The sequence below is a fragment of the Micrasema longulum genome, unplaced genomic scaffold (assembly GCF_059751315.1).
Source record: "Micrasema longulum isolate JH-2025_06_02 unplaced genomic scaffold, ASM5975131v1 h1tg002892l, whole genome shotgun sequence".
In the NCBI taxonomy this organism is placed as follows: domain Eukaryota; kingdom Metazoa; phylum Arthropoda; class Insecta; order Trichoptera; family Brachycentridae; genus Micrasema; species Micrasema longulum.
Genome location: NW_028280011.1, coordinates 29,760 through 50,765, shown reverse-complemented (window position 1 = coordinate 50,765; position 21,006 = coordinate 29,760). Strand labels below are relative to the sequence as shown.

The following is a 21,006-nucleotide window of genomic DNA, read 5'->3' as shown; positions in this document are numbered from 1 at the left end:
CCATTTGAATTGTCTGTCCATTGTGAGTCCTAGGTAAGTCACATGTTCTAGTTCTTTAAGAGTTTCGTTGTTTATTTTTATGTTCATGTTATGGTTCTTCTTTTGTGTTTGGAAATGTATTATATTGCATTTCTTGGCATTTAGTGTTAAGAAGTTTTTGTTTGTCCATTCTAATAGTTTTTGCACGTCATTGTTGATGGTTTTAGTCGTTTCAATGTCATTTTTGTTTTCATATAAAATTCCTAAGTCGTCCGCATAGATTGTTTTTTTTCTCATTATGTCACTGTGTATTATGTCGTTAATGTTTTGCTTTGAAACCGGTCGGTGAAAAATAAAAATTAGCGGTTAAAAACAAAGTTGTTTTATTCATTTTATTATTATGAAGATAAATCAATTAACTTCCATCGTTATGCTGACGGTACAAAAACCAAAGATAACTGTTGATAAAAATATATGCATCCTTGATTTTCTTTAGATTGAACAACTGTGTAAATATGAGGTGACAGCTGAAATAAAGATGCATGGTACTGATTTAGTGGTAACTCTATCACCGACTAAATAAGAACTACGGCGAAATTGGCACCAAAATGATCATGTCAAAAAGAAGCATCTTCTTTGCGTTATTTTTCATCCTTTTGGTGAGTGAAACATTAATCAGCTGATATATATAACAAGAGTTTGAAGGATATAACTGATATAAATCTGTACGATAAAGAGCCGGGCACACAGAAACTTAGGTTTTGTTATCTGCACTTGCCAAGTTTTTAATGATATTGGTACTCGTAGTATCAAATTGATTTATTCCGCTTTAATTCGCAGTCTCCTTGAATATGCCTCCTCTGTGTGCTGTGTGGTCTCCTCAGTATTCCATACACAAGATAAGGCTTGAAAATATTCAGAAAACATTTTTGAGACGTTTCAATTGGAGATCCAGATTCACGGACCTTAACTATAAAACTTCTTGTCATAAACATAATATTAGATATGGGGATTTTCCATAATATTCTTCATGGACGTCTTGATAGGCCTGTCCTGGTTTCTGAGTTGGCCCTTAACGTACCCGGCTACCGCACCCGTCACACGAATCTATCTCTTTTCCATGTACCTACAGTTCGCACCAACTATGCACAGAACTCTCCTCTGATTCGCTTGACGCGTAATTATAATGTATTTTTCAATTCAGTCAGATGAATCTCTTCACAACAATAAAGGTTTCAGCTCTTTAACTTCACTAAAATAAACAAATGGAAGAATTAAAGAAATATGGATGTTCAAACATAGGCAAAATGGTGAATGTTACACAGTGTCTAAAGTGGCCACGTAAACCAGCCAATGACGGGTCATAAGCCCTGTAAATGCCTAGACTTCCATATTCCCTTATTTAAGGTTTTATCCATCCCTGTTGTAATTTGTTAATCTTAATGACTCCCAAGGGGGTGAAATCCAGTCTTTTGTCTACGAACATTTGGACAAACTCAAATATTGTACTGTTTACTTATTTATTTATTTGACGGACTTATGCAGTCTTTTCTAACAATGGTAAATACAATTTCTTTTAATTAATACAGGCACTAATTAAATAAAATTTAATCTAGGACAAAAAAAAATAATTCTACCTCAAGACAAGATCCGGTCTGTCGTAGTGAATTTTCAAATCTATAAATACTTGCACCAAAAACGTCCAGATCTTGTCTCGAGTTTACAATACGACACAATCGGGACATTGGTGCACGCGAGCCATAGTTTGCGCTGTGCTGATCGAGGAACAGCGCATTATTATTTCGCAATCGGCGGATCGGAACATTGAATGCCACTTGTTCCAGTAACGATGGTACATCAATTAATCCATCCAGCAAATTAAACATAAATATGGAGTCAATGCTATTTCTACGTTTTCGTAGACTTTTGATTTTTAACATTGACTCCATTCCTTCATTGTCATTAAATTTATAATTACCAGTTATTTTCACAAATAATTAATGTTTTAATTAATCCCACGTAATTTAATGTTTTTTCCCAAAGAAAGTTTTATAAATACATTATTTTTCATTCAATATTCTACATTACTTTTTATACTATAGTCCGAGGGGGAATAAGGGCTAGAAGAGAACAAAATACATTAAAGTCCCATAGTTATTTGATAGTCCATATTTTAAAAGTTTTTTTCTTAAATATTCTTATCAAAAGCTTATAAATCCTAAAAACCAGCAATAAATTGCGTTTGGACTTGGAGGTATTGGAGCAAAAATGGATAATTTTTCAGTAAGCTGCTTGTTGTATGCTGATGATGCAGTTCTGTTAGCAAGCAGCAAGGGTGATTTGAAGCAAATAGTCTCTAGAATGTATGATGTATGCCTGGATAGCGAACTGGCGATGAACGAAAGTAAGTCAAAAGTGATGGTATTTGAAAGGGGAAGTGAGGTTACTGACTGCATAATAAATGTAAACAACGAATGTCTCGAGCAAGTAGAAGAATTTGTGTATCTGGGAAGCATGTTTTCAAGAGATGGAAGAGTAGAAAAAGATGTTGAAAGAAGAGTGAATGCTGGCAACAAAATGAACGGAGCACTAAGCACAGTAATTTCTAATAAAAATATGTCGATCGAAGCTAAACTGGCAGTGCACAACGGAGTTTTAGTCCCAACACTTATATTTGGAAGTGAAACATGTAACTGGCAGAGGAAGGATGAATGGAAATGCGATCTGTTAGACGAATGTGTGGGAAATCAATGTATGACAGGGTTACGAATGATGAAATCAGGCGAGAGTGTAAATCTGAGTCAAGTATAATTGATAAGATTAAGAAAGGGTCTCTGAGATGGTTCGGTCACGTAGAACGAATGGACGACGAAAGAATGGTAAAACAATTATATATGGCGAAAATGAACGGCAACGTGAGACGAGGACGACCAAGGAAGACGTGACATGATCAGATAAACCAAAATCTTAAGTCTGGTCATGTCAAAAGCAGACAGAACCGAAGGGCATGTATGACAAGATGTATGAATGTGGAAGAGGCTAGGATTGTATGCTAGAATAGACGTGTGTGTCGGTCCATTGTCTCTGCCTATCCCTACGGGGAAATGGCGTGATGGTAGTAGTAGTAGTAGAGATACATTTGAAACAGCTTTACAATTTCAAACCGTTCTCCTGAACAATTGACCAAATGTGACTTCCAGCATTTCAGCTTGAAGGTACAGATATTGCATCGCGATATATGGCACCTCCTCCCGTCAAGGGTGCCATAAGTAAAAAAAATGTGTTTTTAATTAAGTACAGCATTCAATAGAATTTGGAATGTCCAAAGTGTCAATCTCCCATAGCTGGAAGTTATTATATATTTATTATATTGTCGGCATCGTGGTGTACTGGTCGGCGCGTTTGCCTACCATGCAAGAGGTCTGGGGTTCGATTCCCGGCGCGGTTGACATGAAATATTTCTTCAAAAGTGTGTAAGACTGATCATCTTACCTTCATGTAACAAAAATGATCAAGTTTGGGTTGCAAAGATTGGGTTGTGGTCCGGTGGCTAGTGTCTCGGACTCACGGACCGAAGGTCTGTGGTTCGAATCCCACTTTACCCCAACTTGATTCCATTTTCTAAAAGTGAGTTATTTACAACTCGTTGAAAATGGCCCTCAGAATTAAATATTTGGGTAAATCATAAGAACGCAAATATTTCTTTTTAAAAAAAAAAAAGGCAAAAAAGTTACTCTTCGATTCTGATGCTGATTCAATCAAAAAAGTGAAATTTAAATCTTAAAGTAGGGCACACATATCATACATATTGTTATGTGTGTTCTAATAATAACATTGCAAATATATTTAATTTATAAATTGTTTATCACATATGTCTTGACCATTATTTTAAATTTTGATACTCGTATGTTTTTTTCTTCATAAATATTTTTTTCCATTTCTTAATACTTTTTAATTGCTTTAAATAAAATTGAATATTGTGACTTTGCCTTTTTCCTAAATGGAAGTCTAATTTTGTTCTTTTCTCTAGTATTGTGATCGTGTTCATGCTGGTTCCGATCAATTTTTTTCCAAAATTCTGTTTTTTTTATTAGAGTTTATAATTTTATGAACAAATATCATTGTATTGTAAAATATTCTTTGTTTATATGTTAATAATTTCATTTCATTTACCATCGACTTTACCCTCGTGTATCTGTTTTTTTTTCAAAATGATTCTAAAGGCTTTATTTTGTAATACAGTTAGATTATCTATGTTTTCTTTGTTTGATAAAAATAAAATGCTACTACAGTAGTTAACGTGTGGTTCAATAATTGCTTTGTAAATAGTTTTGCATTCTTTAAGAAAGCTTTTTAAAGAAATGAACATTACGACGGTATAAAGCCGGTATATTTATGATAATATCATGCATTTGCGTAAAACTATTTCTCTCTTTCAAAAAAATAACGACAAACATAAATATAAAACCAAAAATAAAGACAAATTCTTCTTCTACAGCCTTATTCTCTCCAATGCTGGATGGCGGCCTCTTCCAAACGTCTCCATTTCTTCCTATCACCCGCTTTCATCATCCACGTTTTACTGGCGATAGAGGCAATGTCGTCGACCCATCTTTTCTGTGGCCTTCCAACACTTCTTTTGTTTGCCCACGGTCTCCACTTTATTATTCTGGGTGTCCACCTGCCATCATTTTGTCTCGCCGAGTGTCCTGCCCACTGCCATTTCAATTTCGCTGCACGGTCCATGATATCCACGACTCCGGTTCGGCGCCTTATTTCTTAATTTCTTATAATGTCTCTTAGACATACACCGAGCATCTGTCTTTCCATGGATCGTTGCGTGCATTTAAATTTCTGTCTACTTTTTTGTGTTATAGACATGGTTTCTAGTCCATATTTTGTCACCGGCAATATGCACGATTCATATTTTTGTCTTTTCAAGCATATATGGATTTAAGTTTGCCGAAAGCAGCCCAACTTAGCCCTATTCTTCTTGGTAACTCCACTGTCTGGTTATCTTTACCAAGTTTGACTTTGTGTCCTAGATAAATGTATTCATCGACCACTTCGATTTTATTATCGTTAAAGAAAATGTCTCGTCCTGTTGGACTCATAATCTTTGTTTTATGAATATTCATTTCCAAACCAATCCTCTTTGAAGCCTCACGTAGTTCCATAATCATTTCGCCTAGTTCATTCATGTCTTTATTTATGACTACTATATCATCTGCGAATCTGAAGTGACTCAAGTACATGCCATCTATCTTAACACCTTTATTTTCCCAATTAAGTGTTTTAAATACATCCTCTTAGGCTAGCGTAAAGAGTTTTGGCGATATTGTGTTCTCTAAGACAAATTAGTAATCCCAAAATTAAAAAGTTAGGTAAGCACATCGTTTGTTGGACCCGCGTACGCTTCAACAATAGGATTCCCGACAGTGTCCGAAATATGACGGACAATAAATTCAAAATTTGTATAAAAGACGTACTTCTAAAAGAGGCCTATTATGGACTAAATGAGTACACGGAAGACAGCAGTATATGGAACTGACAATATTATTTTATTTGTGTTTATTTTTTTAATTATTTTTAGAATATGTATTTATATTTATTTATTTGTGATATACGGCCTAAGCCAATTACAACAGTTACACAAAGAAACATATAAATACAAAAAACAGAAAACAAAGATCGTAAAACTATATAGCAAAGACAAACAAGGGCAATACAATAATGGCATACAATATATTCATAAAAATGAAAAACATAAAACTTCGAGCTAAACCATGCCAATCCAACTTCATCCCACACTGTTTTGGTCGCGAAGAGAACTACGAAAAGCCGGAAAATCCATCCCAAAGAATTCCAAGTCGTATGATGAATTGACTAATCTACACATTCTGGACATAGGGGCATAAAAACAAAAGTTGCTCTTAGAAGATTTAATAAATAGCAGATTTTGACTTCTGGTGACACGGTTGGGAACATGAAAAGAAATTGATCGCAACAGAGATGAGACATCACTTAAAGCATTAAGTATTTTGAAAATGCATATAAGGTCCATCTCAGTTCTATGTCTCTCCAATGAAGACAGATTAAGATATTGAAATCGATTATATATTGAAACTTAACTGTCTCTTTGTGTTGTTTCGTTTATCTAAATACCGGGTGTTCATTAAACCTTGTCACATCCAAAACCACGGTGATCAGTATGAGCAAGAAGACATATTGGCACTTAAAAATAAATTTTTAGAACGAATAAAATTTCAAATAATAAAATATAAAAAAAACCAAATGGTTGCTTACCTCAGCAGGGGAGAAACGAGGAAGGGAAGGGGGGAGTCTGATACACCACCGACGGCGCTGCCACGCCCCCCTCGCTTCTCCCCTGCAGATGTAAGAAACCATTTGTTTTTTTAGACTAGACTTCTATACTGCCTTCTCTTAAATGTTCTTCATCTCTTTTGTAATATGTTAATATAAACAGCTCCCCAGGGAGTTGAATCCAGTCCTTGTCTACAAAAATTTGGACAAACTCAAAATATTGTTGTTAGTAAATTTGACGATTTTTAGCACTTTTTGCTTCGTTCTTATGTTATACATTTAATTTATATGTAACAGATTTTCAATGTACGCTAAAGGAACTTTAGTATCACAATATTTTAAGTATGTACAAATGTTTGTAGACGGGCGGGAGGAACCCTTAGAAGTTTGGACATACTCAAAACATTGTTGATTAAACTAAAGTCTGTCTGTTTCTTTTTGAAGCGATACCGTGTGTGTTGGATTTGTTCCGACGTTTCGGCTACCATTGCAGGAGCCATCTTCGGGGTAAACTTTAGGGTAAACACGTTTGCCCTGAAGATGGCTCCTGCAATGGTAGCCAAAACGTCGGAACTAATCCAACACACACAATATCACCCAAAAAAGGAAACATATTAATTACAGTGACTGAAAACCTTCGCACCTATTAATCTCAAGTCTGTTCATTATTTCAAGAACGTCCAAGTAAACAAACCAGCCGCATGACATCCTAGGGAGAATGGTCTATTTTACACATATCATCTTAATCTAAACGGCTCGGTAAATTTATAGTGGATAGACATTTATTAGATTCGTGTGTACCTAATTTGATAATATTTTTAGTATTTTTTTTTTGAAAACTCCATATTTAATGATTTTAATAAAACTAGCAATATAAACGCCAATATCAATTATAAAAAAAAGGAAATTGGCGTTATTATAATTTACCCAAATATTTCAATTTTGGTGACCATTTTCAACAAGTTTTAAATAACTCACTATTACAAAATGGAAATCAATCTGGGGTTTGAACCTCAGACCTCTAATCCGTGAGTCCGCAACACTAGCCACGGGACCACCACCCGATTAAAATAATAAAATAAAAAGAAAAAAGATTTTAATGATAATTATATCTAAATCATTATTTAAATTTAGCGAGTACTCTCAGGTAAAAATCCTGCCAAAGAAAATTGACTGGAAATCAGTCGGTCTCATGGTGTACTGGGTATTGCATTGGCCAGGCATTAAATAAACAAATAATTGGAAAATAATAAATATCGATCGTCCGTATATTTTATCATGCCGTGTAGATTTTTGGCGCGGTGTGAAATGGGCCAATAATTCAATATCACGCAGTAAGTTCGTGGTTTTCCCGTGAAAAGCGGTCCAGTCTCCGTGAATGTATTTTTAACACTTAAAAACATCCAGCTTATGTCTGGATGATTGGCTTCTAATTTTTTTTATTTTTTTTATTTAAATTTTTCATTGATAAACCCTTACGGGTTACATACATTCAGCGTTGCCAGATCTACCGATTTTTCGGTAGATCTACCGGTTTTGGGAGCAATCTACCGATCTACCGAATTCGATTTAAATTCTACCGATTTTTATACATTTCCTTGTTTTTTTCCACTGAACAAAATTTCAATGAAAAATAAAACGAATTCATATTATAATAATTTATTGCTTGTTTGCTTACTTCTATTGCCATCAGTTGCTTATTTAAAAAACGTACATAAGTATACAATGAATGATATATTAACTATGGAATTGGCTAGTATTGTTGAATATAATATGGTAAAATAAATCATGGCATAGAATTTCATGACATTATTGAAAAATGTAAATATGTCTTTTTTATGAAGTGAAATGTAGAGGGATCACTTTTCATTTGAAAATAATATAAATGGTTTCATCTTCAGTTAAATATCTATTTAAATTTAGTTGATCATTGTTTTAATAATTTGTTCAGTACTTCAGCAATTAGCAGTTTTTATTAAGTTTTAAATTGAACTGAAAGAACTTTAAAACGTTAATTATTTCTTTGTTTGACAATAAAAATACTATATATTTTGATAAAATTGTGTCATTCATTCGATAAAATAATATTTTGAATTTTAATCTATGTATTATATTTTTATTTTTTATTAGAACCAACTCAAATATTCCTTTTCTTGAATGAATATTTGAGTATTGAAATGAAATATTGTATTTACATTTTTCTGTAAGAAAAAGAAGACATTATACTATATTTTGGTGATTCACTTATTGCGGTCCTTTTGGTTTTCAATTGTTCATTTACCAAGCGTTTTCAACTATTTAAAGCAACGGCCTTAGGCAAAACGGCGCTTTAATTTCGAACAACTGTCAATTTTTTTTTTGCCCCCATCTCCCTTCTTACCCCCTCTCCCGAATCTACCGAAATCTACCGATTTATTTTTCTGAACCTACCTTTTTTCGCTTGATCGGGTCTAGCAACGCTGCATACATTCAACAAAATATTTTTACTTTTAATATTCACATTCTACTGGTAATAATAATATTTTTAACGTATTTTGTAAAGGTTGTCCGAGTCCTTTGTTTAATTTTGTCTGGTAGTTTATTGTATAATTTCAGTCCATGGTTTATTAGTCTCGATTGTCGTTTTTTCGTTTTAAAAGATTGTACATGATATTTTTCACGTTTTTGTGTTCACGTTTACTACAGTTTTTTTCAAGCTTAAATTCTTCGTCTACAATTACATCAATGGCTAATTTATGAATCAATTTTAATTTTAATAGCCCGATACTTTACGAATCTGGACATGGAGGGGGAGATTTAGCAAAATGTAAACTCTAGCCTTTCACACAATAGCCGGGTTCTTCATTGACCTAGGTTTGGAGGGCGAGAACTGTTCACGGGGACGCGTCACAATATATCGTCACAGGTCGCGGTGACGTTAGGACCTTGCAAAGCACTGACCCCTGCCTCTAAAAATAAGAATGCGGTGGCTGATGGTCAGGCTGATGTTGGACACAATTAAACAATGGCTTGTGAATGCGAATTTTCTTTATATTTATCTTTATGCATACAAGAGTACAATTGAAAATATTATTTATTACTGTTGAAACAGCTGAAAAAGTAATATTTTTACAAAAAAATGATATGTTGACTTACATCATTATTTATTATTTATTATTTAATATACCAGGGCTGGTATTCCGAACGCGTTTACAGCGCGCTATAATCCGTATTTAGTACGTAAAAACGCGCTATACCGCGCTATAATTTCGTTTGGAATACTAGCCCAGGGCCTTACACGGTTATGTTCAATAGTCTATTAAATATAATCGTCTTTTCTGTATAAACAATAGAACATTCTAATCAAATATGTTTCGAAACATGTTACCAGCAAACAAATTTCAAATTTTCTTAAACATTTCGTACAGAAAAATCAATTTTATTTTATGGACAACGAGCTGAACCCTGCAATGCTTTGCTATTGCTAGATTTGAGTTCTTGCTAAATTGATTAAATAAAAACAATCGAAAGTTTGATATCAATTATTGTATTTAGTCCAAATTAGATAATATGTACGTATACTAACTACTAACTAAAAAATACTTCCCTTTCAATGGTTTCGTCAATAAATGATCTTGGCATTACTTTAGATAGTAAACTCTCCTATCGCGAACACATTGATAATATTCTAAACAAATCTCTCAAACTTCTCGGTTTTATCAATAGAGTGACGGCGGACTTCAAAAATATTAATACCATCAAAACACTTTATTGCTCACTAGTTCGACCCCATCTAGAATACGCTTCTCCTATTTGGTCTCCATTCTACAGGACTCATATTGACCATATCGAGTCTGTCCAACACCGTTTTCTAAGAAAAGGGCATGGTTGCTCGGATTACAAAGGGGTCATTATTCCTATTTTGAAATAGAGCAATCTCTTAATCTGTCTTCATTGGAGAGACGTAGAACTGAGATGGGCCTTATATGCATTTTCAAAATACTTAATGCTTTAAGTGATGTCCCATCTCTGTTGCGATCAATTTCTTTTCATGTTCCCAACCGCGTCACCAGAAGTCAAAATCTGCTATTTATAAAATCTTCTAAAAGCAACTTTGGTTTTTATGCCCCAATGTCCAGAATGTGTAGATTAGTCAATTCATCACACGACTTGGAATTCTTTGGGATAGATCTTCCGGCTTTTCGTATATCTCTTCGCGACTAAACAGTGTGGGATGAAGTTGGATTCTCATGGTATAGCTCAAAGTTGTAGGTCTTTCGTTTTTTTTAATATATGGTATACAATTATTGTTTTGCCCTTGTTTGTCTTTGCTAAATAGTTTTATGTTCTTTTTGTTCAGTTTCTTGCATTTATGATTCTTCATGTAACTGTTGTAATTGGCTTAGGCCGTATATAAAATAAATAAATAAAATACTTCGGTTTAGATAAATTGTGAGGACAGAGAAATTTGATAAATAGGTGTTCGAACATTATTTTCCTGTCACTGTCTTGCAGATGCCTTCCCTATACTGTGCGAAAAAGACAACTGCATGTCAGACCTTTTGTTAGAATAGACAAAATCGACTTTTCGCTCTACCGTTTTCCGCGCCTCAAAACTGGACAGTTTTTGTTTTTTTTTTAGACAGAGTATCAGAATAAAATTGCGCGGGGCGCCTGAAAACAGCAAATAAAACTGTGCTTTTTAACAGCTTTGGGTGGTTCTAGTTCCCATAATAAACCATTTTTAAAAAAAAACGAAACAATATAGAGTCACTCCAATTGTAAATATCTATAATGTGTAAAAAAGAGCTCTGCGCTGGTTTGGACACGTAGAGCGAATGGACAACGAAAGGACGGCTAAAAATATTTACAATGCGAATGGTCATGGATGCAGAAATAGAGGAAGACCGAGAAAGACATGGCATGACCAAATCCAACAAATACTTCAATCGAGAGTTTATATATGAATAATAGCTTAGGTGTAAACATTTTAATTTTTCATATATTTTCTTGTATTTAAAAAATAAATTTATACATTATTATTTGTATAAACATGTTTATTCTGATCTTTCCGGCTGTTAATTTTGATCTGTTATTCATTGTTTTTATAAATGTAAATAATATTATTAAGTCAGTATAAATATAATCTTCACCAACAAGCTACAAAAAGTGGCTTGGTGGAATTTTAGTTTTAGTAAAAATATAACAAGTGATTTTTTTTTTTAATTGTAAAATTGTATAATTATACTATTTAAATAAAATAAAAAAAAACTAAAAGATAGATATGCCAAAAGTCTGAATAATCGGCGCGCGTGCATGAGAAGATCTATAAATTTAGAGGAAGCGAGATCTGAATGCAAAGATAAAGTGATGTGACGTTAATCCTCTCTCTCTATATTTACGGGGAAACGGCGTGATAGTTTGTTGTTGTTGTTATTGAAATACCATAATTCAGAGAGAAAATACGTGAATACGTTTGTATGAAGAAAAGTCGGACCGCGTTTTCTCTTAAGATTAAACATAATTAAGTGTACATACAAAACTTTACTAAAAAATATTTAGTAAAAGCCGTTCGGATAAACGTAAAAATATGTTGAAACTTTTCGTTGGTAAATAGGTACCTACGTATTCGTAATTCGGGTTTTCATTGGATTTATGAGAAGTCCATTTTTTGATTCGTGGAGAGATATGCTCGAGTGCAAGTGACATTTCTTTATGTGCTTTAACAATGCCATTAGGTTCGAAATAAAGATATAATTGAAGTCATGCAAAAAGCAGCTAGTCCACCATTTGAAAAAAAAATATATCGGTGGTATCGGGTCCAGTAAAGTCAATTCTATGTTTTGCTAAAAAGAGCCAGGTCGCTTTTACATAAAAAACTGTGACAATTTCCTTCTAAAAATAATGTTGATCTCAAAAACGGCATTTCTCAATTTGAAACACCCACAGTTCTAGAAAAATCTTACGGTACTTTGAAACTTCTACTTAAACTAGTCAAATACATAATTCAATATTTTTTAATATAAAAAAACTAGTGTATTACTAGTGTATTATTTATATATCATTTGAAAAAGGCAAAAACATTCAGACTGTTGTGTAGATTTGATTATTCACACTTTTTACAAAAGTGCCATTATATCAGTGTCGCTTTTCTATGGCTGGCTGCTTCCTGCATTACTACGTTCAATTGCAAATCATCGGCATATAAATGGTGCGAACAGGGGAGGTTTTTTGTTATTGGATTCATAAAAAGGGAAAATAAAAGTGGAGAAAGTACCCTCCCTTGTGGCATACCGACGGTAAGATCAATTTATTTTTAAATGGCATCTGCCATTTTAACACATTGCTGACGGCCACGCAAATATATTAAGAACTAATTTATCGCGTAAGGAGATAGAAGGACTTAAGTCTGGCAAGAAGCAGGTCAAAATCAACAGAGTTAAAAGCACTACGAAAATCAAGTCGGACCAAAAGCGTTAGACGTTAATTATTGATTGATTGTCTAATATCGTTATTTTAACTAAGACGGAAGTAGTGTTTTGTCCAGCCCGAAAACCAGATTGCAGGGGTTCAAGTTGATTATGGAGTATCAGATAACAATGAATTAGTTTGTGGGGTATACGTTCAATAACTTTGAAAATGAAAGGCCAAACGCAAATGTGTCTATAATCTTTTTTGGATGCTGGGGAGCCGTTTTTAGGAAGTGGAATGATGTAAGCAGATTTTTATTGGGTTGGAAAGTAGCCAGATATGAAGGAAAAATTAATAATATTAGTAATAATGGATAAAATAAAAGGTAAAGGCTTCCTACAAGTCAACAAAAAATTAATTGAGGGTATGAGAATCAAACTTAAAAATCTCCATTGAAGGAAGTACTAAGATATTTGAAAAAAATTAATGGAGAATGCTAAGTTTGCGGTGTCAAGTAGTATAATTGAATTCCGTTTTTGCGAGATTAAGAGATGGTTTTTAATTACGCTATTATTTAGGTAGGTAGGTTTTTGAATGTAGTTTATTTTTTGGCGTCAATAACTAATTTTCTGTTTTTGGTAAAGATGATTTAGTTTGCTTCTAATACCCTCAATTACATAAATGTCCAATTAACCCGTCTTTTAAAAGTTATAAACTATTTCAATTGGAATTCCACGGTGAAAGGATTTTTAGCACAATAATATTTTTTGTCAATAATTATAACACTAAGAGTTAGAAAATCAAAACTACTTCCCTTTGATGGAAATGGACATAACGAATATTGTGTATCAAAACCAATATTCTTTTTTTTTCAGGGATGTTCTTACTGCAGTCCATCAATCATTGGTGATTTATTTAACAAGCTGTCGCCGACAACTCCAACCACATCAACTACTTCGACAACACCAACGACTACTACCACATCCACAACCACGACTTCTACCACAACAACGACTACCACCACAACGACTACTACTACCACGACAACGACTACTCCTGCTCCGAAAACAACCACAAAACCAACTCATGCGCCAATCATAGCAACGCTCCTCAAGGGAATTTTCGAGCCGAAGACCAAACCACCGACTCCGTCATCCACGGTGGCAACAACTACTCCTGCCCCGAAAACAACCACAGAAGCAACTAAAGCACCGGTCCCGACAACGCCCATTGAGCCGAAGACTAAACCGCCGACTTTTCTAACCAAACTTGGTGACGCAGTCAAGAAAATTATTGAAAAAAAAACGACTCTTCCTCCGACCAAACCTCCGACTAAACCTCCGACCAAACCTCCGACAATCCTAGACAAAGTTGAAGGAATGTTTGCAAATATACTCCACTAATAAAACTGTTTTATACATTAATACTTTAGTTTATTTTTGCCCAAAGAACACGCCTTGTCCCGTCGCATAATAAACAGACAAGTTATTTCCTTTTTTTTATATATATATATATATTTTTAAATATATTAAATTTACTTCAACGAAAAACTTTATTTGGTTATTTTATGTAAGGATCGGTGGGATGTTTCGAATGTGACCTGTTTCAAGAGCTTCTCCGCATTTTCTCTAGTGACGAGGAAACCACAGAAAACTCGTCAATTCGTAATTCGTCAACAGATCTTCCGATCCACTTGAAGAGTGTTCGGCATTTGGTGTCCCGCTATCATTGATACCTTTTATTGCCTTTACTTTATCTGTCATGTATAATGTTACCTCTCTTGACAAGTCCTTATGACTAATTACTACATTCACATCGTGTAAATCCTCATTTAGACTTCCGCATCACGCCTCCAGTTGCATTCTCTGCAGACTAAAAAAGGGGCAATGCATCAATAGATCGGAGACATCTTGGAGAGTAACATCATCGCATGGGCAAGTGTTGATCTCAGATATTTTGAATCTGTGTAAATAGCTTATAAATCCACCATGTCCTCTCAGGATTTATGTAAGTTCGTATCCTGCACGCTGCGGTTTCCTGAATTCAAAAGCACGGTAAATAGATGGAAAAAACATTTTTGTTACCATTACTGTGGGTTCTGCTAAATAGCGATCATTCCAAAGCTGTAAAGTTCTGCTTCTTATTTTTCTCTTAGCAAAACTTATTGCACTAAATACCTCGGCAGCATTCTAACAGAGACCTCGACCCAGATATATAAATTAAATGCAGAATTGAAACAGAAAGAGCTGCTTTTAATAAAATTAAATCCCTCTTCTGCAATGCTAATCTCAACTTGAAAATAAGGCAAAGATTGGTAAAATGCCATGTGTGGTTTGTATTGTTGTATGGCTGTGAGACTTGGACTCTGAAAGCGAACACTATGAATAGGCTGGAAGCTTTTGAGATGTGGTTGCATCGCAGAATGCTTAAGATATCTTGGACAGACCTAATAACGAACTCAGAAGCCTTAAGTCGAGCTAAAACGAACAGAGAACTCTTAACCACCATAAAAGTTCGTAAAATTTCATATCTGGGGCATATAATGCGTGGAGAAAAGTTCCACTTGCTTCATTTAATTCTGAAAGGCAAGATTGAGGGTCACAGAGGGGCTGGAAGAAGACAGATGTCCTGGCTGCGAAACACACGAGACTGGACTGGCTTCAGGACTGTGGAGCAGATTTTCCGGGCAGCACAGGACAGGGAGACTTTTGCCAGAGTGATTGCCAACGTTGGGGATACCTGACAGGGAACTAAGAGAAGAAAACTTTTTGAAAAGTCAGCAAAATCAGGAACTGTTTTTTTGAGAGTTGCTTCCCGAGCCTTTTCGTCAGCTCTTTCTTTGCGTTATTTCCTTACTAGCTCATAGTTCTGGCGCATCTTAGATAAAGCAAACATTGCGTTACAATACGGAAACAGCGATACGTTTGAGAAACGGATAAACATATTTTCTTATAAACCTGTTTTTTGGGTGATCCCGTGTAAGTTGGATTCGTTCCCACGTTTTGGCTGCCATTGCAGGAGCCGTCTTCGGAGAAAACTGTGAATTTTCATAGTAAAAACATATACATTAGGGTGGGCTGATAATTTTTTGTTCCGAATTTTGAAATGAAAGAGGTCTAAAAAGTTGTCTTTTAGATTACTGAGAATGCGAAAAATATCAAAAAAAATATTTAATACTACTTTTGGCCCTCAATCAGGGCTAGAAGTTTTTGAAAAAGTCGATTTTTTGCACTAAACCGGCTGTCGTTTCGTATTTAGGTAAGAAAATCAGTCCAATTAAATTTTTAATGTGCATTAAACCTTATTAAATAGGCATCTAAGGGCGTGAGTTGCACTTTGTTGTGTAATAAATGGGTAGCATTGTTTTAATGAGCCATTGTTTTTGTCAATATTCGCCGGGCGCTCAACGGAATCAGTTGCGCGGAGTGTAAACTTTTTTCATTTCGGTAGTTTTAAAACGTGTTCGAATTTGTAATGCGATTAAATTATATCTCAACCAACAAAAAAATAATTTTATCAATATAGATAATTAACAAAATGTTCAGACAGTGATAAACTTCAAACCTCGGTTGTGGGCCAAAAGTAGTATGGAATATTTTTTTTTAAATTTTCACGTTCAATGTGATCAAAAATGCAACTTTTTAGACCCCTTTCACTTTCATGTCTAATAAAATAAAAAACTTCATACATCATGGGCCCATTCTAATATACATAGGATTTTTTGTAGTGTTTAATGCCGGGATTATCAGAATTATCACTGACAAATACCTACAGAACAGCACACGACCGTTCCAGATGGAGGAAGACTGTCCACAGATGAGCCATGGCTGGGATGCTGTTCTGAATCTTCTCGATCCCCTAGAGAGTGGTTAATTTATGCATGCACCTAAAATTTGTTTCATTTATAGTCACACTGATGATTAAACGTCAAACAAATACGAACACGTGAAAATTTTTTTTTTAAATCATTTGTTGCAACAGGAAGGGAAAACATTTTTGAGAAGGGAATATGGGAGTCTAGGCATTTACAGGGCTTATGACCAGTCATCGACTGGTTTTAGTGGCCACTTTTCACACTGTGTAACATTTAAATCTGAACAACTCCCTAAGGAGGAAATCCAGCCAGTCTGCAAGCATTTGGACATTTACGCGTTGCCTAGTAGGTGATTTGGCGCAGCCGGATGAACCTCACCCACATAATATAGGTTTCAGCTCTGTTACTTCACAAAAGTCATCAGATGGAAGAGTTGAGGAAATGTGGATGTTTAAACAATATAAAAATGAAATTAAATATTTAGGTGTAATGTTGGATTCAAAACTTACATTTCACCAAAACGCTAAGATGGTAATAAATAAGATAGCAAAAAAAATATCAATTTTGGGAAGAATCAGAAGATTTATTGATAAGGACTCCTGCAAAACTATTTACAAAGCAATTATTGAACCACACGTTAACTACTGTAGTAGCATTTTATTTTTATCAAACAAAAAAAACATAGATAAACTAACTGTATTGCAAAATAAAGCCTTTAGAATCATTTTGAAAAAAAACAGATATACGAGGGTAAAGTCGATGGTAAATGAAATGAAATTATTAACATATAAACAAAGAATATTTTACAATACAATGATATTTGTTCATAAAATTATAAACTCTAATAAAAAAACAGAATTTTGGAAAAAAATTGATCGGAACCAGCATGAACACGATCACAATACTAGAGAAAAAAACAAAATTAGACTTCCATTTAGGAAAAAGGCAAAGTCACAAAATTCAATTTTATTTAAAGCAATTAAAAAGTATTACGAAATGGAAAAAAATATTTATGAAGAAAAAAACATATCAAAATTTAAAAAAATGGTCAAGACATATGTGATAAACAATTTATAAATTAAATATATTTGCAATGTTATTATTAGAACACACATAACAATATGTATGATATGTGTGCCCTACTTTAAGATTTAAATAAAATAAAATAAATAAACATGGGCAGAATGGTGAATGTTACACAGTGTGTAAAGTGGCCTCTTAAACCAGCCAATGACAGGTCATAAGCCCTGTAAATGCCTAGACTCCAATATTCGCTTATTTAAGGTATTCTCCATCCCTGTTGTAATTTGTTAATATTTCAAAGTAATTATACAATTACAAAATACATTTACCAATCAAATTATAATCATTTTAACTTTATCTCCTGAAGTTGATTTGCTCTTTTTAATAAAAATATGTTGGTCACTTTATTTTTTAAGTTAGGCAGAGATAAACTAAATGTCAATATCAAAATATGATGCATATTCATTTCCTGTATTCTGTAATCTAAAAATACGTGAGTTATATTGAGCTACCGTTCGACAATTTTGACAATAAAATATCGTAAATGTTCGGCTTAACCTAGGTGGTACATAGAATGAAATCAACCTCAGTAGATCGGGGGTATCAAACATTGGTTTCATTATTTTATATAAAGTCGTAAAATCGGTCGATGTTCTTCGTTCTTGCAATTTAGTTAATTTAAGAGAGTCTAGAATTTTGTTATAATTTAATTGATTACTAGAAAAACCCATCTTAAAATTAATTTATCTAAGAAACTTATTATGAATTCTCTCAAAAGAATCTGAGTTAGTAATTTGATAAGGTGGCCATATTGGAGAATTATAATCCAGTTGGCTGGCTCCTAACTAGAGATGTGCAAAGATATTTTAATGTATTTATATTATTAAAATCTTTTCCGGTTCTAAGTACAAATCCTAATAATTTTACAGCTTTGTTAGATTTTTTAATAATGTGCTCTTTAAATAATAATTTCGAATCGAACAAACCACCCAGATCGCTCACGGTAGAAACATCAGTATTTTTAATTTGATTTAATAAATAATGAAATAAAATAGGTTTTTTAATTCTATAGAATCTCATAGCTTGAAATTAGCTTACATTGAGTTGCAATTTATTTTGTTGGCACCAGATGTTAAATTTGGACAAAATATGGGACAAAATTTTGCAATCGTCATGTTTTTTGTACTCTCGCATACATACAATACTCACACACCCATACACATATACACACATCCTCACACACCCTAAATTTATACATATACTCACCCCCACTAACATGTACAATAATAAAACGGATACACTCAATTTTTTGTGACTAAAACTAGTACTTAAGAGTAAATATTATTGTCATAATATAAGTTATACTCATAATGTAATTGAGACACATTTAATGTATATATTTCTTCCGACATATTGTAACTATTGTATAAATGAGATAATGTGTTATGTTTTTATGAGAAAAAAAATAAAAAAAATAAATCTCTTTGAATATTTTCATATCATCTGCAAATATGAGAACATGTACACTATCAAAGATATCATAAACATCATTTATAAATATTAAAAACAACACTGGACCAAGATGCGAGCCTTAAGGTACTCTACTAACTGATTTAAATTTATATGATAATATAAAGAAAGAAAGAAAGAACTTAAAGATTCAAGAATGGGAGCAAAAATGAGTGGTATGACTGTAAACTGTCTTCTGTATGCTGATGATGCCGTGCTTCTTGCAAGCAGCAAAGGAGACCCGCAATTCTTGGTAACAAAAGTCTACGATGTATGCAAGAAAAGCCATTTGGTTATGAATGTTGATAAATCGAAAGTGATGGTTTTTGAAAGGGATGAAAATATAACTAAATGTGAGATCAGTGTGAACGGAGATATTCTGAATCAGGTAGAAGAATTTGTGTTCCTAGGAAGTATGTTTTCTAGGGATGGAAAGACCGAGAAAGATATTAAAAGGAGGGTGAGCGCCGGGAACAGGGTAAACGGTGCACTGAAATCTACTTTGGCGAACAAATGTTTATCGCAGGAGGCTAAACTAGCAGTTCACAACGGAGTTCTAGTGCCAACTCCAATGTATAGGAGCAGTATAGAATTGGAAAAATTATTATGAAAGTAGGTTGAATGCTGTTGAAATGCGATCCCTCAGGCGAATGTGTGGTAAAACGATGTATGATAGGTGCACAAATGTCGAGATCCGTGAAGTGTGTAAGGCTGAGACATGCATTATCGACAGAATCAAGAAAGGGGTGCTGCGTTGGTTTGGACATGTACAGCGAATGGACAGCAAAAGAACGGCTAAAAGGATCTACGATGCGAATGTTGATGGATGCAAAAAACGAGGAAGACCGAGAAAGACATGGCATGATCAAATTCATCAAATACTTGAAGATGGACATGTCAAAAGTAGTTCTGTATGCCAAGATAGAGTGATATGGCGTTCTATCCTCTCTGCCACCCCTACGGGGAAACGGCGAGATGGTTTCTTTGTTTATTTGTTTTTAATAATATATAATTTATTTTCTCTGACAGGTTTCTATCGAACAAGTATGTTTTAAACTAATTTAGCAAATTACCTTTCATTCCAGATTGTTATAATTTGTTAATTAGGATTTGATGGTTTACTTTGTCGAAAACCTTGCTAAAATCTGAGTAAATAGAATCAATTTTGTTTTTTTCGGATAGTGCATCAGATAGAATATTTTGATATAGTAATAAATTAGGAAGTGTCGATTTATTTGAAACAAATCCATGTTGGGCGTGTGTTATTGATTTAGTTGTTGTAAATATTATTTTATCCAGCAAAAGCTTTTCCAGTATTTTGAAATCATGTTTTTTTTCACTTAATTTACAATGGACATCGACTCACCTATGTAGAAGTGTTCTCCCTCGCTCCACCAGATATTATGTGCGGGAATGATGCGGGTGTTCGGCTTTTTCTTTATTCGGCTTTGTGTATCAAGATTTTTGGATATTGGATGCGGTGATGATAATCACTTTATCGGTAACTATATATAGATAGCGGTAGAAATATTATTTTTCGTTGTTAGTTTATCGCGCCGATCACAGAAGCTATTCATTTGTTTTTCAGAAAAAAAATACAGCTGTCAGTTTTATATTTAAATATGTAATTTGTGAATTGTTGCAATGCGGTAGGTACTGCCAGGCTGCTCAGGTTCCTACTTCTCAAGGAAAAGCCGACAACCAAAACATATAAATGGCAGTAAACATTCACGCGTAACCAAATCTTGTGGCCTTTTTTGGAATCCACACATTGCAAAACCAATAATTTTTTTGCTGTAACGATCGGTTAATTTGTTTTGTTCAAAAAATTCTTTGTTTACAAAAGATTGCAGTTTTTCAGTTTTTTTTTTTATTTATATACACTGTTTTAACGATAAAGCAACCTAAGTAAAACAGTCTATTTTTCTGTCACCCTCAATTAATTTTTTCCTATTCTGACGGCGATA

General features: G+C 33.9%; 1 protein-coding gene across 1 annotated transcript; it reads left to right on the top strand.

The window, feature by feature from the left end:
* The first annotated feature begins 534 nt into the window (after positions 1–534).
* LOC148271410 (uncharacterized) lies at positions 535–14,117 on the top strand. Its single transcript, XM_088241421.1, has 2 exons — positions 535–638; positions 13,569–14,117. Exons 1-2 carry the CDS (start codon positions 588–590, stop codon positions 14,094–14,096), a joined length of 579 nt encoding a protein of 192 aa, XP_088097547.1. The 5' UTR covers positions 535–587; the 3' UTR covers positions 14,097–14,117.
* The last annotated feature ends 6,889 nt before the right edge of the window (positions 14,118–21,006 follow it).